General features: G+C 35.6%; 1 protein-coding gene across 5 annotated transcripts; it reads left to right on the forward strand.

Moving 5' to 3' along the window:
* LOC145217859 (multidrug resistance-associated protein 1-like) lies at positions 1 to 24,136 on the forward strand. Of its 5 annotated transcripts, none has more exons than XM_080085212.1 (39): positions 29 to 140; positions 218 to 270; positions 1,013 to 1,180; positions 1,388 to 1,516; positions 2,034 to 2,180; positions 3,392 to 3,499; positions 4,156 to 4,286; positions 4,717 to 4,839; positions 5,323 to 5,366; positions 5,435 to 5,552; positions 5,694 to 5,868; positions 6,434 to 6,554; positions 7,200 to 7,333; positions 7,702 to 7,803; positions 8,282 to 8,383; positions 8,894 to 9,040; positions 10,126 to 10,277; positions 10,684 to 10,810; positions 11,299 to 11,475; positions 11,901 to 11,969; positions 12,443 to 12,541; positions 13,060 to 13,143; positions 13,416 to 13,533; positions 14,125 to 14,224; positions 14,719 to 14,839; positions 15,286 to 15,406; positions 16,086 to 16,175; positions 16,281 to 16,431; positions 16,600 to 16,759; positions 16,964 to 17,054; positions 17,350 to 17,458; positions 17,914 to 18,040; positions 18,646 to 18,747; positions 19,160 to 19,306; positions 19,785 to 19,943; positions 20,574 to 20,740; positions 21,259 to 21,373; positions 22,206 to 22,285; positions 22,880 to 24,136. In XM_080085212.1, the coding sequence occupies exons 3-39, from the start codon at positions 1,013 to 1,015 to the stop codon at positions 22,986 to 22,988; spliced, it is 4,524 nt and encodes a 1,507-aa protein (XP_079941338.1). In that variant the 5' UTR covers positions 29 to 140; positions 218 to 270; the 3' UTR covers positions 22,989 to 24,136. The 5 variants fall into 5 exon arrangements, with proteins under 5 accessions (XP_079941337.1, XP_079941338.1, XP_079941342.1 ...); XM_080085213.1 differs by lacking the exon at positions 218 to 270 and adding an exon at positions 11,490 to 11,554 and having other exon boundaries at positions 30 to 140; positions 11,299 to 11,341; XM_080085211.1 differs by lacking the exon at positions 218 to 270 and having other exon boundaries at positions 1 to 140.
* Positions 24,137 to 24,452: the final 316 nt, after the last annotated feature.

Genomic DNA, 24,452 nt, shown 5'->3' on the forward strand with positions numbered 1-24,452 from the left:
AATTCCCCTTCAGGTGGTTTCCCTAGTTCTCACGGAGTAATTTAGACAGACTTTGCTGACTGCTGTCGACTTGTAACTTGCTTGTGGTTGTGGTCGTGAATAAAAGCCTCATTATGAATTGCAGTGGTGGAATATATAATGTAAGTAGCGTATGTTAATAACTGTATTATGTTTAAGGAAAAGAAATATGAGACTGGGGTGTTTTCAAATACTACAGGTGCCGCAACTCATTTGGTAAACTTCGTGCAACATAACTTAAAAATACTGCAGGTAACACTCTTTGGTGCCATTTAACTCATAGTAGCTTCGACGTTCTTCGAAAATCATGCAGCTGTACTGTTTTTATGTGACTAATCATAAATACTGCAATTAGGGTTTAAACACGCAAATACTGTTGGAAAAGTATTCAGATAGTCCTAACACCAACCTAAAACCTTTGACTTAAGACCCTAACGCTAACCCTATCTAAACCTTTAATGCAGTACCTACATTATTTTTAAGTTATGTCACACTAACGCATTAAAACAAGTTACTAGCAGTATATATAAAATCCTATGCAAGTACCTAGCGAAATAAGTGCACCAAGCATGTTACTGTTCTATTCTATGTAATGTTTCCAGTTTTTGCTCGATATGTTTCTCTTTATGTGATAAAGAAGAATCAGCTCTCCAGTCTCCACCTCCTGATCAACTGTATTCAAACACAGTTATGAAATGCAACCCTGCCTTCAGATATTTTATGTATATTTGTGGCATTTCCTCTTTCAAGACAAATGGATTGGCATACCTTATTAAATTTTTACAACCGAATGGAACAATTCAAAATTCAACCCAACAGCATGGCACATTTAAACATTTGCCCAATTTATTCAGAAAAAAGTACTTGTAACCTGATATAATTGCCATAAGGCAAGTAATTACATTTTGGGTGTTGACTTTGAATTTGGAAATTGTATCGGAATGCAGGACTTTTTGAGCTTACCAGTATTGTGAATAAAACTGTACTTTTTTAGATGGAATTGCACTTATCCAATGCAACATTACCAAGTTCTTTCCAACAACTTTCCTTCCATATTTCACCATGTGCTATACTTTGGTTATTTGCACTGCCCTATCATTTGCATACAAGGAAGTCTACTTTTATATATCTGTCTGTTTCAAAACTGTTTAAAGCAAAATTGGTAATCAGATTTTACTTGGTTTATGTTTTTTTCCTACATTACTGACTTTTGCTATATTTCTTTTTTATGCATGACTAGGAAAAAATATTAATTAAGTTATAATAAATCTTGTAAAATGTTGTATGCCTGTTTTTTTTATATTGCAAACATGATTAGTGGAAACAGTTTTGATGAGTGTATAAAAATCAAAAATCTTTTTACTTTTAGTTGAGCACTCTCCTAGTGTGGATTTTGTCATGGGCAGAACTCCTAATTAGTTTGTTGGAGTGGTCATGGAATAATGGAAACTTTACTGTAAATGATCTAATTGTGCCTACAGTAATAAGCAGCACAATGGTATGTGTTAAGTTGTCCAACCCATTGCTCTGCGATAGAGTCTTTATTGACCTCATGTGTCTGAAGTACCACAGCAGGTATGGGGAAAAACACACAAAATGCCTAATTTTTACCAACTGGAGAGCTCTAACTCGAATTTAATGGCCAAATTTTTTAGAATTTAAGTTTCATATAATGTGTCCAAACAAATTTACATTAAAGGTTTTTTTTCATTGTACCTGCTGTATTATTTTGGATACAAAATGACGTCCATGAGGCCAACAGACACTTATGTGTTACAATGGTTTGGACAACTTGTGTTTTAAATACACTTTACTATGAATGAATTATAAGTAGACGTTTTTGTTTGCCAATGAAGATCCAGTAAGCCTAAGTTTAGCAGATGACAATTTTTTAAATGTGATCTAGAAACTTTTTTACATTGGAAAAACCTAAGTTTTTACATTAGTTTTTCTGACCTGAAAGTCTGTTACTAAAAAAATCCTGTGTTTGAAACGTACATACTTTTTAATTTCAGGGTTTGGTGGTTATCCTTTTACATTTTGATCAACGAAAGGGAATTCATTCTTCTGGTCTTCTCTCTGTCTTTTGGTTCATTGGCCTTTTGTTATGGGCCTTGGTCTGTCATTACAAAGTTTTGTACATTTCCATGTTTTTCTACAATGTATGACATTTGTTTACTTCTATTAATAATCATAAGCTGTAGCCAAATTGCTCTTAGGTCAATTAAAATAGAGATTTAGATGTTTAAGTACAATCATTTTTCAGCGACTGCATCCTAATTTAAAGGCTCATAATAGAACGCTAGGCCCATTGAAGGTGTCATACTGGAGCAAGCCATTTTCCAAGCAATCCCATATGCTAAGGCATTACCAATAAGCTGACACATGTACAGCATAAAAGGGGGGCAACAGTGCTCGTGATTTAACTTTTGGCGGGTTGACCACTAAGCCGGTGTAACTCATTTCTAGCCCGGGGTGGGTAACCTTTGTTACTGTAGGGCCAATTGTAAGTGTCAAAATTGGATCGAGGAACACTCGTGTGAATCACACAAAGCGATTTTGCTTTGTTTCTTATAAAATATGCTTAACTACAAGTATAATTCAAATTTGATTCTAGCCACATTTTGCCAGATCTCATAAAATGGTAGATACTTTAACACCAAAAACTAGCGGCACTGGAGTCCGGTTTACTTTAGGTCAAATCACACATAGTCTATGATACTTTATAAGTGCTGCTGTTGCTGTAGTGTAGTGGAAAAAAAACAATGCTATAGTTTTGGGGTTCGAATCTTGTTTCATTTTTGTCATTTTTTCATCTTTTTTTTGCAAACTTGTAGAAATGCTGGCGGTTAGGGCTATTAGGGTCAGGTGAAGGTTTAAAATAAGAAATAACTTTAAAAACAAGCATTTCCAAACATTTGACCTGATGTTACCTTCTTGACCTAAAGTAAATCGGACTCCAGTGCCGCTAGTTTTGGATGTTAAAGTATCTACCGCATAAAACTAGCATCATGCGTATTAATCAGCTCAAAAATATGTCATAATTGGACTTGTTTGCCAGTACTTTTGAAATCCAAGCGTCTCTGCGGGCTGCACAAGCTTTAATGAAGGGCCGCATGCGGTTGCCCACCCCTGTTCTAGCCTGTCCCTTCGGATATGCGAATGCTTGAGAGACTGGCTTGATTTGGTATAATGCCTTCAATGAACCTGGCATATGATTTATATATGAGTGTGGAGTGATCGCTAGTCTGCATAAACGCTTCAGAGTTGATCATTTTGCTTAGCTATTTTTAAGACTATATATATGTTTTTAAGTTAAATACATTTTTTAAAAAAATATGTGAATTTTTCCAACAGATAAATTTTTTTGCAGGACATTACAGACATTGGATTTATAAAGTGCATTATGTTTTTCATTTCTTACGCTGCTGTGATTTTAAATTTCATTCTTTCATTTATTTCTGACAGACCTGCCACAAAGGTGAGTTCATTTTTAGTATTGTGATCAAGGGCTTGTAAATTATATCCTTTTGTAACCTCAGTTGTTTGCCTAAGGGACAAAGAGGCATAACTTTTGCTCAATAATTTGTAATATTGTTTCTGGATAAAGTATCTGTGTTAGACATAGGTGATTTGCAAGTTACACAGAAAACTGTATGACTATATTTGAATATAAATGTAAAAAAACCTACAGCAATATCAGTACTCTTAAAAGCTGCTTGAAAATAGCTTCTAAACTATCGACAAAAAATGCAAAAATCCCCACAATGTGTCAATGTGGCATTTTAATTGGCCTGAGGGTATTTTATCACATGCTGTGCATTTTAGATGTCAAGATTAGAGATTTATGTGTTTAGGTGTTTAAGTTTCAATCCCAGTAATCTAGTTGTGATGCTATTGTATCTAATCAAGTTGTAATTTGCTGTGTCATTAAGTTTAATGGTTTTGTTTTTACTAGCTTTTCTATATTGCTTGATTTGATTCCACAAAGGCATAAAACAATCTCAGGTCTATAAATAAAACTGTTGTTGTTATTAAGTTGCTGCCAATAAAATGCAATTATTTCATGTACAAAACATTCACTTAAATTGACTTTTGCGTCAAGGCAATATGTACAATTTGTCATATTTTTTATAGGTTTATGATGGTGCATTCTTAATACATGACAATGGCAAACATGACACAGCGGATAAATTTGCTAAACACAAACCATCTCCAAAAAACAGAGCTACTTTCTACTCAAAGATGTTTTACCAGTGGTTTACAAAGTAAAATATGCCAATTTGTTATGCTTAAGACATAAATGCATCAGTCTCTATTCCATTTGTGTTTTCTCACCAACTACTTCTTTTATCTGTAACTTAACGTGTTTTTTTTGACTTTAGAAGTGTTAACAGTTGTTGCTAATAACACCTCTAGTGGTCAGAAATTTAGACATTGGTCGATTTGGATAAAATTTTAATAGGTTACAATGTATATGCAATGCCAATATGTGCTTATCCACCCTTCTAGTTGTAATCTACTATTTAGCCTAATGGGGAGGAATGAAAATGTTTTGAATTGTTATGGGAGAAATTCTTGCCTCTGATGTATGTCAATGGTTTTAAAGCAAACCATCTAATTGTTCAAACTAAGTATGTCATCAGCACTAATGGCGCACAGTTAAGACACCAAACAAACAAACTTGTTTGTTTGCAGGTTTGCTTTGGTTGGGTACAGACGAACTTTGATCGACACAGATTTGTGGAAATTGGATTTGTCTTATAGGTCAAATCATGTCACCAAACAGTTTTTGAAACACTGGAATGCCAAAACCAATAAGTAACAAAAAGCAATATGTAAATAAACTTAATTTTTACTGATTTTTTTTATTCCATAAAATCCTGTTTTACAGGTAGCATTTAACTTTTTAAGGTTGTAACATTATCTATTTAAAAATGGTTTTTACTGCATTTGCAAAGAACTGTTCATCAACCCCTTCTTATATGCAGGTAGATTGAACATAAAATTACCAAAAAACAAATACATATTTTTTTTTAAATCAGCAGAAAGTAAAGTTAAATTTACTGTGTAAAAAAATGTTCTATACAAAAAAAATTGCTTTTATATTTGCATAAGCAATCAAAAACATTGGACACAACATGAACAGTGTATAACTGGTTTGTCTTACTTTATGGAAGTGTTTTTATGAAAGCAATCATTTTTATGAGCAAAAATGAAATTTATTGCTCACTATACTGTACATTTTTCTATGTTTGTATATATTTAGACATGCTTGTACTTTCATGCTCTATACTTTTGTAGAAAAACAGAATATGTCAATAAATCAAACAACAAGAATACACAAGGTAAATGAAAATAACATAATACAGACAAAAATCGTAAATGTAACAACATCTTTGATTTCGTTTTGTAGGGGGGCGTACCAGACTGTTGTGGACAATTTGCAAAACTTTTGGTCCTTACTTTTTGTTCGGATCTTTGCTGAAGTTTGTACTGTCTTGTTTAAATTTTGCCAGACCACAAATTCTCGGGTATGTAAACAATGGTTTGGGGGCACTGCCTATTAAATCACTCATAGATAGTTATGTATGCCTGCATTTCATGCTAAGTGTTTTGTTAAATGGCGTTGTTGCAGACTTGTTCAGTTGAAAAACAAAATCATTTGCTTTTAGGGCGTTAATTTCGTTTACTGCACAAGATGTCCCACTATGGCAGGGTTACTTTTGGGCTATATCTTTGTTTGTTGCTGTTACTATTTGGACAATTATATTACAGCAGCACATGTACATTTGTGCTTCTGTTGGAATGAAATTAAGATCTGCCTTGATTGGTTCAATTTACCGAAAGGTAAGTTAATTTGGGTTCTGCACAGATGATCACACAACTTTTTGTATGTGGTGGGGATATAAATCAACACATTAACTCTCATTTGTAGAAACTGGTTGAAACTATTTTTTATTTTTTTGAAAAAGTGTACTTTAAATAGCATGTCTGGGTTTTAAAATTTACTAATATTATTATCATTTAGGCTTGGAAGCCTGGATAGCGTTGTGTATCAAAAATGTTGTGTATAAAAATGGTTTGAAAAAATATAATCTGTTTCATCATAATGACAGTTTCAGTCAACAACATGGCTTAAACTGGCGATCACTGTTTGCCTTTTCAAATAGACAATGGTAAAAACAATAGACAGTACAAATTTGTAGCATTCTTAGTTCCTGAATATCTACTAACACAAAAACTAAAAATGAGTGCAAAAACAAACCCAGTAAAATGAGTAAAAGCAATAAAACAGTAAGGAAAGGATTTCAATTACTAATTGACAGAAAAATGAATCTTTTAAAATGAGTTTGATTGTAAAACATGGTTTTAATCTTTATCTACATGATAAGAATTAAAAAAAAACATTTAGATTTTGTGTTTGTCAAATGCTGCCAGAAAGGAAAACACTGTTGGGGGCATTGTCAATCTTGTGTCGGTTGATACACAAAATCTAAGAGCACTACCACAACAACTGGATACGTTATGGGCAGGTAAATGCTATTTCCTGTTTTTGGTTTGTGTAAAAAATGTGTTTTTCCTGTCTTCTTTAATAGATGTTTAGAGACCATTCTGTCGGGTCCCTTGCTGGACATAACTATGACATAACTTTTACCATGAACATTAGGGATGTGCTAAAACTGCAAATGTTCTGTTTGGTCGAGCACCGAGCATCCCCACTTTGCTCGGTGCTCGGTCGAGCACGCTCGGTGCATTATGACGTCACAAAAGTCCCCTTTCTACGTTTTAGCTCTACAAGGTCTCTTACGTCACCGGCGGTGTTTTATTGAGCTGTACATGCCCATAAAGAACGCGTTATTCCACCATCTAGTACATTTAAAAAATCATTCTTTTTTTTCTTGGATACCCTTTAGAACACTAGTTGGGGGCATGAATATGCAAATTCAACGCTCGGGTCAGTTTTTGCAACTGCTCGGCCGACCACCGAGCATTAAAAACAGCGATGCTCGGTACCGAGTACTCGGGTTCTGGCTCGGCTCGGCCCATCCCTAATGAACATACTGCATGCCATTTATGGAAAACCTACCATTACCTTTTTGCGCAGCAGTCTAGCACACAAACAAAACACTTGTAATATCGTAAGCAGATCATGGTCATGTTAGCAACATATTTTGCAGCACCTCTTCAAATCATACTGGCAATATATTTTCTTTGGCAAGAGCTGGGTCCTTCTGTGATTGCTGGAGTTGCTGTCATGGTTTTCCTTATTCCGGTTAATGCTCTGATAGTCAGAAAGTCTAAAAGTTTGCAGGTAATGACAAAATGATTAATTTCAATACTCATTATTGTTTTGTTAATGCTTAGCGCAGTGGTTTCCAACCTTTTTTGACAAATTCCTTACCATTTTAATTTTTCCTAATAGACTACAAATAGATGCTAAACCACAAAAAGATCGTTTTAAATCGGGTATCTTGTCAACTTCACAATTACATTCCCAGAGCTTCATTGTTTATTTGCAAACCACACATACAAATTAAAGTAAATTTCTCCCTGTCTAAATTCGCTCTCTTTCGAGTGGTTGGGTACCACTTTGTGAATAAAAGACTATTTGTGCAATTTAAAACCATAACATACTCATGTTCTTTTCAGTTTGCAAATTTTATTTTGACATCTATTTAGTTGAAACAAATGGAATACAAAGATGCTCGTATGAAGTTCATGTCCGAAGTGTTGAGTGGAATCAAAGTCTTGAAAATGTACGCATGGGAACTTTCCTTTCAGGTTAGGAAGAACTCACATGAGTAAGCAGCTGATGACAGGACATTATGACCTCATGTATTCATAGATTGACCGATACATGTTTTTTAGACCAATTCCGATTATGGCTAATTAAGTAGCCGATAACCGATAACTATATTTTATTTACGGCAGAATGCCTACATTTATACCTTTTTAATGGCCTAAAAAATCCAGATAAATATTATTATTCCAAACAAAAGTTACATAGTTACAAACGCGTGATAAAAAGGCGGACATTGGTGTAATAGTAACCAGTAGTATGTAGAATATTGACACCGAAATAATCGATCTATACCTAATTGTATTAAAATTTAAAATTATTTTTCAACAAACTGCTTTTGTTTTGTAAGTTTTAATGGTTTGCAAAAGTGATCCATTGTATTGATGGTTCAGTGTGGGCCAAAAAAATGTAATTTAGGCTAATCATTTTTACTGTTTAAATGTGTATCGTGTGTTTTAGGACAAAATTACAGAAGTACGCAACAAGGAATTGAAACAGCTGCGGCGATTTGCTTATCTAAATGCAGCGACGACATTCACCTTTGTGTGTGTTCCAGTTATGGTGAGATATAACATATACATGTTGTGTTTTATTAATTCAAACCATTTGCTCTCAACCTTTATCTGAAGAGTAACGACGTGATTTACCATATGACACAACAAATTCATAGAGGTTTCGAGGCTGATCCCAGTTCGAAATTTATTTTTATCTTAACTGATGCTGGTCATACTGGCGATCCCCTGCTACGAAGCTGATATGTGCAGCATACGAAGCAGTCGACGGTGCTTGTAATTCGACATTCGACGGGCTTACCCTTGAGCCTGCGTAGCTCAGTTGGTAGAGCGTGAGCCCCGAAAACAGTCTAGCGCACTAATCCCACTGCAGGCTAGATTTTTCTCGCCTACGCCTTATCGTGTTCACAAATTTAATATTTTCCATCGCACAGTTTTTTGTGTTTCGTTTTTTTTTACATGCACCATAAATTTATTGAAGTTATGTATAGGCGCAAATGTTGGCAGTTATTTTTGGTTGATTTATTCATTCAACTGCTTTATTGTTTTTCTTTTTCAGGTATCTTTAGTCACCTTTGCAGTGTACGTATTGTCGGACAAGCACAACATTCTGGACGCACGGAAGATTTTTGTGTCATTGTCTTTGTTTGATATTTTACGTGGACCGTTGTCAACTTTGCCTTCCGTAATTTCTTCTGTCGTACAGGTCGGTATTTGATCACTTTTTAAATCAGCCTACATAGCAAAAGGAGAGTCCTAAACGAGTACGGTTAAGTTTTCAAAAGTTTTTGTTTTGCACGCCTGAGCATTTCTTATGAACCTCCAAATCTTTTCCTACCACTGGTGGTTAGCTTTAAGGTCCCAACTTGACTGGCTCCTAGGGATGGGCCGAGCCGAGCCAGAACCCGAGTACTCGGTACCGAGCATCGCCGTTTTTAATGCTCGGTGCTCGGCCGAGCAGTTGCACAAACTGACGCGAGCGTTAAACTTGCATATTCATGCCCTGCTAACATACGTAACTAGTGTTCTAAAGGGTGTCTATGAACAAAAACGAATGATTTTTTAAATGCGCTAGATGGTGGAAAACACTACTTAATGGGCATGTACAGCTTAATGAAACCCCGCCGGTGACGTAAGAGGCCTTGTAGAGCTAAAACGTAGAAAGGGGATTTTTTGTGACGTCATAATGCACCGAGCGTGCTCGACCAAACAGAACATTTGCAGTTTTGGCACATCCCTACTAGCTCCACCAATTTTCCTCCAGTCTTGATGTCCTAATGTGCCAACCTCACCCCGCAATGTGAGTCCCTGTCGCATATATCTGCAGCGCGTTTACCGCCCATCTACCAGTTGTTTGTAACGCTTAACGTTGCGCAGCTGTTTCCGACTTTTGACTTGTTTCACCCGGTGAAATGAAACTCGGCTGAACTCTTTTTATCTGGGTGTAAAGATAGCCAAGTTGTGTTTCAGATAGTGTCAAAATCGTAAACGTGTAAACTAATCGTAGTTAAATCATTGGTTTAGAACTGACAGTAATAGGCAACTTTTAATGTGTTTTGTAGTGAAGTTTTAATTTGGCGGGAAACTTGGCCGAATGGCCTGGCGCGCCTGACCCATACATAAAACCTGATAGGGTTTCGTTCCCGGGAGTAACCTGGGTTCGAATCCCGTGAACGACAAAGGGCAATTTTCAGTTCTCGGACTGCCCCCTGATTGTCTAAAAATACAATAAAACTACAATTTTAATTTTGGTATTAAGTAAAAATTACCAACTTACCGTTTCAACTTCAGGCCGGCGTCAGTCTACGTCGCATTGATCACTTTCTAAATCAATCTGAACTGGATGAGCTCAGCGTTGATCGACGAAATACTGACTCGGACAACGCAATCACGGTTAGGAAGGGTTGCTTTCAATGGGAACCAGGAAATAAAATCCTCAAAGAGTAAGTGAACAAATCTAGGCCAGGGGTCGACAAACTTTCAAACGCTGTTTGCAATTTAATACCAGCTGATTTTATAGGCAATCCGAAAAGATACACTTTCGTACTTTTAAGACTATTGCGAAAAAAATGTTCACAAAAAATGAAAACAAGCTACGTGCTGTTTAAATTTCAAGTCCTTTAATTTGAACTCGCAAGTCGTTTGACTCAGAGTTGTAGGTCGGAATGGGTTTGGGTTTAAAATCCTATTGAATTTTGTAACAACCAGACCTGAGTTCGGGCCGGACATTACGTTCTCTGTCTGTTTTTTTTAATATAAATTACTTTGCAGGATTGCAATGTCTAATGTTTTTGTTTAATGCATATTTTGAGAAAAATGTTTACTTTTTAAAGACAAATTTTATTGCAGGATTACAATGTCTGTACCTGTTGGGTCGTTGGTAGCAGTGGTTGGCCAAATCGGTTGTGGAAAATCATCACTGGTATCCGCTTTACTTGGCAACATGGACAAACGTCAAGGATATGTTGCTGTCAGGGTAAATAAGTTGACTGGTTATATTTTGCACGCCTGAACCAGTGGTTCTTAACTGATAGACCACTAGTGGTCCTTCATGACTTTTTGGGTGGTTCACAGGACGTCCACCAAATTTGGTGATAAACTGAAGAATCGGGTTTAAAGAATTATATTTCATAATTATCTTATGTCAAAGAAAAATTATTATCTTGTGTCAAGTTAAAGAAAATATCTTGTGTCGTATGGTTAATTCAGTCTTGCTTAAAATGGAATAGTCATTTTTTTAATAGATCTGTGGTCTATGGCGTGAAGCGAGTTGAGTACTACTGCCTTACAATAATTTTTAAACGCCATCTGTTCACTCCATTTGTTTTACTTACGATATCGGCCGCTATTAAAACAAACTGGTTTAGTCAACCAAAATTCCTATCATAATAAACACTGTATTACGACCCTTCTGTTTAACCCGTAAAATATTCTACTCTTCCTTAAAATATTCTTCATTTTTAGGGTTCAATTGCGTATGTTCCCCAACAAGCCTGGATTCAAAACCTGTCAGTTCGCGATAATATAACTTTCGGTAAAAAATTGGATGTTTGTCGATATGAAGAAATAGTGGAGGCATGTGAACTAAAACTGGACTTCAGCATGTTGCCAGCCGGTGACCAAACTGAGATTGGGGAAAGGGTGAGAGCATTATATGGGTTTATATTCTTCAGTGGCATCACTTTGTTCTTTTTCTGGCTTTTTTGGTGCTGGTTTTGTGGTAACAATTCTATTATCATTGGACTATCTTCATTTTCAATTTTAAATTTTTATTGTGAACAAGAGAAAATTTAAAATGAGTTTTTTTTCAGAAGTTTTTGTGTATGTGCAATTAACCTTAAACTATAATTATAGTATCGATGTAAACTTCGATTGCTTTGCCTTGTAGCTATAACTGACATTTTTTAATCTTTAAATTTCGCCATGCACAGTCACCGTATTTTTTCTATTTTATCTTGTCTTATAATCTTGTTCAAATTACACCAGGCCTGTTTTTTTATCATTTTCTGTTTAGAGACTTATTTGACTTATTTGCTTTTTTGTCATCCTTTTATGTTGTTATTCAGGGTATCAACTTATCCGGTGGACAAAAACAACGCGTTGCTATAGCGAGGGCAGTATATCAAGATAAACAGGTATACGTTGAAATAGGATGCTAAAGTTTAAATATAAGGAAATTTCACTAACGTAAGAACTCACATCAGAAAAAGTTTGCTAAATACCGTTAAGTAGCGCAAAAGGTATTTGTGAACTTTTTAAGTTAAGTTTGTTTCGCTTGGTGAAAGACAACTTAGCTACACAATTGCACCGAACAATCACCAAGCCGGAAATTTCTGAGAAAAAGTTGAAACGATATGGAGCACAAAACAGTGGCATCATTGGTGGATGATGACTGAACGCGCTGGAGCTACACCGTATTATAATTGGATTAAAAATGCAGTATCTAACGTTAAATGTAGTCCCTAACCCTATCCCAGTCTCACTGTTAGTTTAAATAACTGTGCACTTTACGCCATCTGTGGGTATTTAACCTGTGTCTTGTCTTTACTACTTTTGATGAACTAGTAGGATGAAACTGTATAAAACTGTAGTTTTTTGATACTTACAGATCTACCTTTTCGATGATCCCCTCAGTTTAGTTGACTCGCATGTCGAAAAACGGATTTTCGAAAACGTCATCGGACCGAATGGTTGCCTTAAATCAAAGGTGGGATTGACCTAGTGCTTTTGTAGTTCGACTGTATACAGTCGTACAAACTTTCTGTGTATTGCACTTGTGTTAGTGTAGTTATACTGCGATGCGATTGTGTTTTATATTCAATTTATGTTTGTACAGTTTGACTGTTCTTTATAATGTACTTGTCTGTTATTATAGTTTACCTGTAGTGCAGTTGTCGATTAAATTAAATGATGCGGTTAGTCTGTTATGTTGTTAATATGCTTGCATTACTGTAGGTGTCTTAAAAACGCCGTTGAATTTCTTCTCTATGTTTATTTGTAGCACATTTCTGTGTATTTAGGCCTCAAAACAAAAAAAGTCGCTTAGATATTCGAAAAGCAAATTCAGTCCTTCAAAACAAAAGAGTTTTTTATTTGCACGCCGCCATTTTTAGTTTAAGTATTTGCCAAACTCCCTTCATTCTCTTAGTCTTGAGCCACCCTGTACTAGCATATGGGGCATTGCCACCTTGACTCCAAAAACATAAAAACTTTGTATTTGTTTAGACACGACTCTTGGTAACACATGGATTAACGCATCTTTCTCAAGTCGACAAAATCTACGTTTTAAAGAACGGTATGATATCAGAGGTACGCATAACAATAAACACATTAACTAGATTGAACAGACCTAAACCAAATTCTAAATTTGATTCGACAAACAAATGTGTATTGGAAATACTGTGATTTTTGTTAATAATATAAGCTGTTTGTGAGTGTTATGCCCATTTGTACATTCTTATTTCGTGCGCCTAAATTTGCCTGTTTTATTGTGTCTTATTGTAGTCAGGTAGTTGTTCCGAATCGTAAGGTACAGCGCCATAACTAACATGAGTTGTTTAAATGAGATCATATGTTTGTAGGTCGGTCATTATTATGAATTACTCAACAAAAACGGATACTTTGCTGAATTTTTGAAAACCTATTCCACTTGTCCTGGGCGCAAGGAATCAGCAGAAACAACGGGCCCGAATGTGGAAGGTTAGATAATAATAAACCAAAATTAATGTGTAAATATTAAGGTGCTTTACTAAATTATTTTTTTAGGTTAAATATTTTTCAAATATTATCAGCAGTTTTTTTTTGAAATTCTTTTTTTTACAAAAAGGTTCGTGCTCATTGAGTTTTTTGCCTCAAATTTCCCACTTGGCGAATATCAAACTAAACTTAAGTTATCACTTAATTGCTACCTTTGTCAATTAGCTGCAACATTTATGTGTTCGTTTTAATTGATATTTAATTTATTATATGAATTACATGTACGAGTGTTAAACAGTTTAACAAATTTGTCGTTCAACTGGTGTTATGCTAAACAAAATACTAGTTGTTGTTTCAAGAACTTGTATTTGCTGACGTTTCGTCCACCAGAACGGTAGGACTTCTTCATAACAATGAATGAATAATACAGCGGGCAAAAAGGTTACGCCTTGTCATTTTGTAGCACACGCAACTCTTCACGGAAAGCCTTTGTCCTAATCTAATTATTTTTCATCGTATCCCGCTAAATATGCAACCTGGTGGACGAAACGCCTGTTCAGTATTTTCTGTTAATCAGTTGGTGACTTTTTTCAGTGACCTCTATTTCCTCACAACCCCCCAGTGACATAGAAAGTGAAAATGGTAAACAAGTCGAAAAACCATTGCTCAGTGATTCGTGCTGTGGTTTTGAAAGGTGATAAATGACTACATGTACTTTTATAGTACGCCAGGCCTATTGAAAGCGTCATACCGAATCAGCCGGTGGTCAATAATTCCTATTTGACAAAGGCACAGGCCTTAAAATCTAAACGCTTCAGGGCTGATTCCAGTATGGAATTTATGTTTATTTTAACTGATTAATGTTCGAGCTGACGATCCCCTACTACGAAGGTGACACGTTCAACATACGAGGCAGGCTTGCCTTGTATTCTGCACATGTCAGCTACTCAGTAGGAAATCGCCAGTTCGACCATTATGGAAATGTTGGTGACCTGCTAATTCGGTATTACGCCTTAAATAGGCGTGGCGTATGATGTATAAATGGGTATGTGATGATCGGTGGTCTGTGTAGTAGAAGCTTCAGGGCTGAGCCTACTATCAAATATATGTTTATTTTAACAACTTGTATATTGTTTCTATGCTTTATTGTTTTATTTATGTATTTACCTTTTTTATTTTATGTTTCAGTAAACAAAGTTTATCGTCTGTTCATCATCGCCGCGAACCTTTTTCGGAAAGTAAGGAAGAAAATAAATCGAAAAACTCGAAACGGAAACTAATTACAAAAGAGAAGATGGAAATCGGAAGCGTAAGATTTTTATTTCCTGTGCTTATTTGCTGTTTGCAAATAGTAAAGTAAGAAGTGGGACATCAAATTACATTATTGAACTTACAAAGTAACATAATTATATGTAAACTTAAACAGAAAACGTTAGGCCAGCGGTTCCCAAGGATTTTAAAACAAGAGGAGGAAATTACTTTTATTTTTATATGTGGTTCATAAATATATACATAAGCTCTGGAAGTAATAATATATAAAGCTGACCCAATTTGTAATGATCTATTAGTAGTTTATAGTATAGTAAGTGAGGAAGGAATGCAAATGCTTTGAACTAGAGAGAAATTAGTCGGAAACGGTTTGGGAACCACTGCGTTAGGCGACAAGTTAAAGCATTCAAATGACATAGCAAGTTTTTCTTAGAATTGTTACATATATTTATTTTTTCAAATAATTTAAGTTGTTGTTTTCTGCAGGTCAAGTCTTCATTTTTTATCTCATATCTGCGATCTGTTGGATTTCTTCTCTCCCTCTTAATCTGTTTCTTTTATGTTTTACAAAACATAGCAATGGTTTATTCCAGGGTATGGCTATCAGGTATGCAAAGATTGTGTATGTACAAACATATGTTTAAGATATGATAATATGTTGAACACGTATATATCTTACATTTCGAAGTATTGTTGGTGCAGCTGAATGAGGTCTATGATAATCTAATTCAGGTTCGTCAAGTAAGTTGATCTTGATATAACTGTACTTCACTTTAGGGTGAGCCTATCGTGGGTAAAAAAAGGTTGATGGTTTTGTCTTGCTTGGTTGTGGGACACGAGAAAGCGACTAAATAGATTGCCAAGATGGCCGAGTGTTATGCGCAACCAGAGTTGTATGCGGGCCCGAAAGTTTGAGTGACAGGCCTATAATAAAGACGTACAACAATAGACAATGACTTCCACACGACGTTTTAGGACTGTTAGACATTAGCTCATGTCCAGCAGCTAGCTGCTTAGCTAAGTAATTGATGTTTAAAAAATACAGACACAAATGTGAAGTCAGGCGCGAATCAACCCTTGTGTCCACGATGTTTTTCTGTTCCGTCACTGCATATTTCTGAGCATAAAATTAAGCGGCATTGTTTCAATCCTCAAAATCTGATGGAATGAACTAAATTCACCATCTTACTAAGTCAAAAAACATAAAAAATAAAGGAACTCAAAAAAACATGAATCCACACTGACATCTATTTTGTACGCGCCAAACAACTTGCGATATTTTGTAGAGTGGAGTGACGATCCGGTTACTTCTGACGGAACCCAAAATGGAACCGAAACAAGATTACTGGTCTATAGTTCACTTGGCTTAGTTCAAGGTAGTTGTTATCAACGATAGCGCTTGATGCAAATGCGACTTTGCATGCTAGCCACCCACTTTACCCTTCAGTTAAACACAAAAAAATATATATTAACCTTTTTAGCCTCATTGGTTGTGGTGGCTTTATTCACTATGACATATGGATCGGTTACTGCTTCGGCGATCATGCACGCAAACTTATTGCATCGAATTCTGAGGGCGCCCATGCATTTCTTCCACACTACGCCTCTCGGAAGACTACTAAACCGTTTCAGGTATTACCTGTTTTAATACCAGTTTTCCTTTGATTAATTGCCAAACGACAAAGCTTTAGTTGTGACTAAAAGAAAATCGTCGGGTTATTTGCATAACCTGGGTACTTTCATGGAAAAGCTGGCCAATTGGTTATGCTATTAACCAGATTCCTCTGTATTGTTACCTAGTCAAGATATTCAAGTCGTTGATAAAGCAATCCCTGCTACTCTTCACTTGCTGCTAATGAATACCATTCAAGCTGTTGGAAGCTTTGCAGTTATCATTTACATCACGCCGTTGTTCGCTGTTGTCCTTGGTCCCCTGTTGTTGTTCTATTACTTTATACAGGTTTGCAAACGTTATCTTAAATCAAATAGTGTTTGTTACAGTGCTTCCTAATTAGAATCAGTCAACAACTGATTAGGAAGCACTGTTGCTTCGTCAATTATTCTTAATTGAAATAATGCACTGTTGACCATAGACTATAAACATATTCTATATTATTCAACGTAATTTTTGTATAGGGTGGACATTTTGTGAGTTTTTTTACAGTGTTTCTATACTCGGACACTCCGTCAACTGAAACGACTGGAATCGGTTTATCGTTCTCCAATTTTCTCTCATTTTGCGGAAACGATTACAGGTTGTTGATTGTAGGATTGACTTGTTATCACTTTTTAAAAGTCGTCTCCAATGCTTTGTTTAATTTTATGTCATGACGGTCTTTATGCAGTTTACTTGCACACTTGCGGTTCATGCTGAATATGTTTATGAAACCGAAATACAATTTCCGTTTATCAAAAGAGAAGGCTTGGTATTAAAATAATCAAATTGGGAATAAAATCCATAAGCTTTCAAGCATTAGGCCGTTGCATTAGCTTATCGGCAATCATTGCATTTGTGCTTTTTACATCTGCTCTGAGTATTTCTTTTGTTAGGTGTAACAACAATACGAGCTTACGATCTCCAGAAAACGTTTATATCAGATGAAGAGTTCAAGTTTGATCAACACCAGATGGCGCTATACGTTAGAATGATTTCAAACAGGTAAAAAACACTGAAAACGAAATGTTTATGATACAAGTTGCCGTCATGTAATTGTACGGGAAATCTGTGTAGCTAGGTAAATATTGAGTCTGGGAAAGGCTAACCTTGTAAGGTCCGATTCTATTCTAGAACATAGTATTATGTGATCAGTAACATAAATGTTTTGCTCGTTTTTGGTTTAACATTTATTAACCTTAAAGTGTAGATCCTAGGTTTGTTAACATATCTGGTATAAAATGAATCTGTAAATAAGATCTGAAGCCTGTGGGTTCAAATCTCGTCTCAGTGTCTGGTATGTTGTATTTTTCTCCAAAGTTTAAATCAGAGTGGTCAAGTCAAAAAATCGACCTGATTTTTTTTAAAGCGTAAAAGGGAATTTATTTGACTTGCCTGGTTTGGCTGTGTTCTGCTCTTGAACAAAAAATAAACAAACAACCAAAACTTTTTTGTTGCAGATGGATTGGAGTGCAACTACAACTTGTAGGAAACTTCATCGTATTGTTTGCTTCACTTTTTGCTGTAAACGCAAAGGGAAGTATAAATGCTGGAACAGTGGGGTTGTCGGTGTCCTATGCTATTCTGGTAAAAGACGAAGAAGTTGAAATTAAATTATCGTAGACATATAGAAAAACAAACAAAAATGTTGTATTTCACCAATGATTTTCGTTGAAATGACAATAGCCTATTTACCAAAAGTTTTAAAAGGATATGATTTTACATTCAGCGAAACACTCGGTGACGAGAATTGGTGATGTATGTACCAAGGCTTCGATTTGCCGAATCAGCGATCCCAATAAAATATTGATTTCGGCCCAAACCCTATTGTAAAGCGTAAATTTTGTTTGTTTTTTTAACGCAGAATCTTTCAAACCGCGCAATAACTATAACACCGCGTCAACAAATAGAATTATTATGTGTGGATTCATCACGTCATAAAAGGGAAATTGTGATTTAACGAACGCCTATTCACTGGTTAAACTGGACTAAAAAAAAATTAAGTTAACCGAATAGAAGTTATATCATATCACCACTGTCTTATTCAAATATGACTGAATAAGCCCAAGGGTTTCAACGCTCAAATTTCAACTCTACAGCTTCGAAATTAAAACAATATAGGCCTAAGCAGTTATTACGCAAATATATTTGTCAATGTATTTAATCATTTATGGGAATGTTATTTTGCCTAGGTTACAAACATATTGAAACGGTTGGTTCGTCAGGCATGTATGCTAGAAGCAAACGTCGTTTCTATCGAACGGATCTTGGAATATAGCAATGTTGTACAAGAGGTGATCTTCAAACTAACGCTATACCAAAAAAACTTTTCCTTTTTTGACTTGTATGCCCAAGTGGGTTTCTAAGAATTGTACATTCAATCAATTATTGTCACAAGTGTAATATAAAAATCTACTTGTCAACGTGTTTAGGCCATTACAGTTGCGCTATGCTTGATATTAGTATGTTTAGGAAGACCACCATGATGTAAAATCGTGCACGCCACGATCGCTAAACCAGTTTAAAGCGGGCCTTAAATCGGGTTGAATCTATAATTAAAAGCCCAAACCCGGCCTCTAACCGGACGTTGTAAAAAGCCCGAAATTAGGTGCAAATGATGCCCATTTTATTCAAACTTGAAGCCGAACCAAACCCGAAAAGCCCGGCTCGAACTACAACTCTGAATTACATGTTTTACCTTATTAGGCTCCATTATATTTGGATAGGGATGATGTTCCACCCGAATGGCCCTCACGAGGTCAAATCGACTTTCAAGGATACAGCACAAAGTACCAGCCCGATTTGGAATTTGTCGTCCAAGATATCACAGCCAGCATTGCGCATGGAGAAAAGGTGTGGCTACTTTTTTAATTCTTTTGTTCAATAAATTACCTTTCTTGAACTGTCCCACAAAGAAAAACCTAGTAGTTTTGCAGAATATTTTGTGTAAGTATCTTTTTTTGTCAGTTTCTGTTTTTTATTGTTATCTTTATTTTTTGCTGTTTAATGCTAAATCGTTCTACTCGTTTGGTAAAAAAATGTTTACTGCAAATTCGCCGCATTGTGGCAACTTGACAGGTTAACTTATTATCATTACTATTGAAGAAACCCACAATATGCAAGCCATGTTAAGGGGGTAAGCACTCTTCTGTTGTGTACTGATTTTCATGTATTATGCAAACCAGAAGACTTATTATCGTTAAATAATCGTTAAATGTAGACATCAAATTTGGACTGCAACCCAGTATTTCAGGCCCCTAGTATAAAGTGTACTTTCCATTTTGTTTCCGTATTTCTGTGGAAGCAATGTCATTTTTCTGTTTTTTTTTAGATTGGTGTTGTTGGTCGAACCGGTGCTGGAAAGTCGTCTCTTACTTTAGGAATATTTCGAATCATTGAAGCCTTCGAGGGAACAATCAAGATTGATGGAAAAGACATTAAGGACGTCGGTCTTTACACTTTAAGATCAAAGTTGTCTATTATTCCACAGGTATAAAATAACTATACACTTGGGCCATTAGGGCTTTGAACTGCCAACTATCCTGTTGTACTGGTCACTTAAGCCGGTGCTTTCACAAATATTGTTTCGCGCCTTAAGCAAATATAGTCAAACGCAGACCACCGAAATGTTTTTCACTAGACGCCGAAGTACAGCAACTTAGATCTAAAATACACAGCGGTTGCAGAAACCTACCAACATTACTAATGACAAGCAACGACTCAAATTGTTAGATTTATGAAATGTTTAATACATTAAAAAAATCTGTCCCGGGATTAGAACTATCAACCTTACAAGTACGAGTTAATTTCTCCAACCCATGAACATGTTTTAAACCCATCGCCTGTTTTCAAAAATTTACGCTTACTTTTGGACCAAACCTAAATACCCGTTTTATTATATGATTACGTTTGGAACACCATAGCACCAAGTTGAAATAAGTTCTGCATCAGACGATTTACATTTCAGAAAATTTAAATGATATAACAGAAATCATATATTTCAAACGAATCGCTGTTTTTATCATATTTTTTAGGGATTAATTATATCAAGGTAGTTGCACTGACCATTGACTATTAATGTTGCAAATTCAAATATTAGCCTAGTAATCTACTTTTTAAGGATCCAGTTTTATTTTGTGGTTCGCTTCGCATGAACCTTGATCCTTTCGATGTTTATTCCGATGAACAACTGTGGAGTGCTCTTGAACACTCTCATCTTAAAAACTTTGTTATGTCCCTTCCTTTAAAACTGGACCATAAAGTTTCAGAGGGAGGCGATAATCTGAGGTGAGTCTTGATGTTTTTTATTGTAAAGATAAGATTTGGTTCCAAAGGAGTTGCTTGACCGTTGTGAACCTCTGTGGTTTATGTCCAGTGGTGGCATCGAAAATAATTGGTCGAGGCAGTGTTTTTTTAAGGTGTTTTGGGGGACCGAAACGGTCCCCCAAATTTCTCCAGCGGTTTCCCAAAATTTGCCAGTAGCCTAATAAATAATTCGTTCAAGCAAATATGGCTATTTTTTGGTATTTAAATGAAACACTTGCGGTCTCTTAAAACTACTTAGCGGTCACCCAAACCAAACCTTAAAATAACCTGGGTCGAGGTATGGCTTTTCTGCCTGTTACTCCCAACAAATTGGAGTGCTGTCAGATGGCTTGCCAGCCAACATGGCCTATGTGTTATTTCCATTGATCCTATTCCCTACAATGTCTTTTTTTGTCGCTTACAAAAAATGAGCGACTTAGTTGGGATTTGTAACTTGAAGGCATTGGTTTGTGGTTGTTTTAACTGCTTTTTTGTTTCAGTGTTGGTCAACGACAACTTATTTGCCTTGCGAGAGCTTTGCTTAGGAAATCAAAAATCTTGATTCTTGATGAGGCGACGGCTGCAGTTGACCTTGAAACAGATGACCTTATACAAGTAGGGATATAAATACTCTTCAAACGACCAAACATTAGTCTAATCCAGGGGTGCACAACCTGCGACCGTACGGCCGCATGTTGCCGAAGAGACGAGTTTGTGCGGCCGTGAACATGTTTATTAAATTATATGTACTGGCGGCCGTAACGTAAATAAACTCTTTTGCCGGATACGCCTATTGTATGCAAATAATGCGAACAAAACAGGTGCTGCAAGCATTACAATGTAGAATATGACATCACAAACACTTAAGACTGTGCAGCACAATCTGTGGAACAAGTTAGAAATTAATCTGGGCTTTTTGGTCGTGATTACATGGTGTATGTATATGATATAAACTAATTTCCTTGAATTAGTAATTTTAAAACAAAAATAAGCAGGTAAATGGCGGCCGTTAGTGAAAAAAGAATCTGCGATGCGGCCGTTGTAGCAAAAAGGTTGTGCACCCCTGGTCTAATCTAATGGGTGATATTTTCATTGCTATGGTTTTCAATGAAATAGACTACAGCTATCACCATGTGCTTCGACGGTGATGTTTTTACTTGAACTATATTTCATATCCCAAAGTACTAAAAAAGATTGCCTTTGCAATTGATGAAATTGATATTTCTGTTTATGAAAAAAATGAAAGACCAAACAGACTGATGCTAAATTAAAACTACACTAAGATTATTTGTTTATTTTTTCGTGTTTCACCAAGCTACTTTTGCAGTCCTTGTCTACAGATATCACAATAACAAATATTTTTTTTGTTAACAAATCTCTACATGGTTGTGAAATTAAACAGGTTTAAAAAAGTTACAAACAAAGGTATTTTTTATTTTTCCTTCAGACAACCATACGATCCGAATTTTGTGATTCAACAACAATTACAATCGCTCACAGACTGAATACTATCATGGACAGTGACAGGTAAATCTGACACAGTCCTGCCATTTTGTAAGGCATTTACATGCAACAAATTGTAATTAAAATATAGCGGCAGCACTTTATAGCGATTTAACGTTGCACAGCTAATTTCGACTTGATTGTTTTAGAGCAGCGGTTCCCAAACTTTTTTGGTGCAAACGAAATACATCTAAAAATTGTCATGGATATGCATTATTACTATTTTCGTTTGTTAAACGGAAAAGCTTTCCGAAAGTTAGTTTTAATTAAAAATAATTACTACGCCAGCTTGAAAATGTTTAATAACATTTTTTTTTCTTTTCTTTGAAACTCCTATATTATTAATATGCAACAGTTTTAATCTTTAGGGAAAAATACGTATACGAAACATAGTAAAATACAAAATGCATTTGTTACACAGGCAATTCAAAAAAAAATTCAGACTTGCAATTATATGGTAAACACTGATTTGTGCAATTGTGTCGCTCTATTTTAACAAGCTCCACTAACTCAGAGTATATTTCTAATTTGTTCACACTGGCGCAGAACAATTACAGCGAGTAAAATACTTCTGTAGGTCTTGTTGTAATGATGAAGTAATTCTTGTTTCGTTTTCAGAGTTATTGTTCTCGATTCTGGCAAAATAATAGAAATGGGTTCTCCAGAAGAACTTCTAAATGCCAGAGGAACTTTTTTCGGAATGGCAAAAGATGCGGAATTGGCGTAAATTCCAGATTGGAATAGAAGTACAAACAGTGTTTGTATCTGTCTTTTGTATTTAGTACACTGTTCACTAATATTCCTGTGATTTAAAAAAACGCACTTAGCCTAAAACCTTTGGTGTTATTTGATACAAAAGTGCTTTTTTGTAACAACGAGGTGTTGTTATTCGATGTGTATTTTACCCACCTGAACTTTTGCAAATCTTCGTAAATGCATGGTAGGTAAAAAGCGGAAGACGGCTTGAAAACTTTCCTGTTGAAAAGTAAAAACGTTTATTAGAACAATTAAGTTTCATGATCTACTATTAGGGTAAATTTTTCTTTTAAGATCAATTTCAGGCATCCGATATTATGTTATCGATATAATTATGAAGACGGACTTAAAGGGTTAATCAAAAACATAACCGCCAGATAGACAACCTGCACTAAAGGTGACAACAGTAATTGTTAAAACGTTTGCATGATGTATTTTACGTACACAAGTAACCTGGCAGTTTTGCTTTTGAATAAGTTTCAGGCAATTTTAACAAACGGAAAATATACTTGTAACAATGCATTTTTTTGCTGACCTGTTTTTCATTGTAGTGCTAGTTTTTAAGTCGAACCTTTGCTTTTGTTTGTCTTCGTTTATTGCAATTCATACCTGTATTAGAATCCCTTTTCAGTGTTTTAATGCTCAGCATTTCTTATGTCTTTTAAATTGCTTTTCCTATCGCCTTCTTTCGACTATTGCGCAAACGTTCGAGATATTTTTTTAAAAACCGGTTAAAAGGACTTCAACATTATGCAGAATTTTTTCCCACATTGCATAATCCGTACACTATAATCATTGCAATCATTCGTATTTTGCTTGCTTTGTAGTTTTTGACTGTTTTATTCGTCTTGTGTACAGCAGTTTAACAGAAGCATGCCATTTGTGGTCAAGAAGCAAGTGATCACAGCATTAAGAAATTGTCAATGCCGCCTCACTCATGTTTTGCCAGTGCCATAATAATTCGTATTGCAGGTATTGTTTAATGGTATGACACAGTGTTTCTTAAACTTTTTGTTATAGTTTCCCACCATAGTCAAACATCTAGTGGGAATTCCCCCTGTGTTATTTTAACAATGATGTTTTGTGTCCAACAAAAAAATTGTTCTTCGATTGAAATAATTTTGTGAGGCAATTTAGTCGGAACCCGAAAGATCTTAAGGACTTGCTGCGATCTTATTTAGTTTGAATAGTGCTTCCGTGAGAGAGTAAAAATGTGTGGAATATTGAAGAGTCTCATATATTGCATCACAATTAACGCAATGAAGTGATTTATTCGCACATAATAACAAAGGCATTGATACTTTTAGTCTTGTCTGTCATGTAACAAACGACTGTCTGATTATATGCATCTTGTGAAACCAGGTGAAATTAATCTTGCATGTTTTTGCGGGAATACTTTTGTAGTAAATTAACTTTCAACGATTAGTTCAAGGCC

This window comes from Phallusia mammillata, chromosome 3, assembly GCF_965637545.1.
Source record: "Phallusia mammillata chromosome 3, kaPhaMamm4.hap1.1, whole genome shotgun sequence".
Lineage (NCBI taxonomy): Eukaryota > Metazoa > Chordata > Ascidiacea > Phlebobranchia > Ascidiidae > Phallusia > Phallusia mammillata.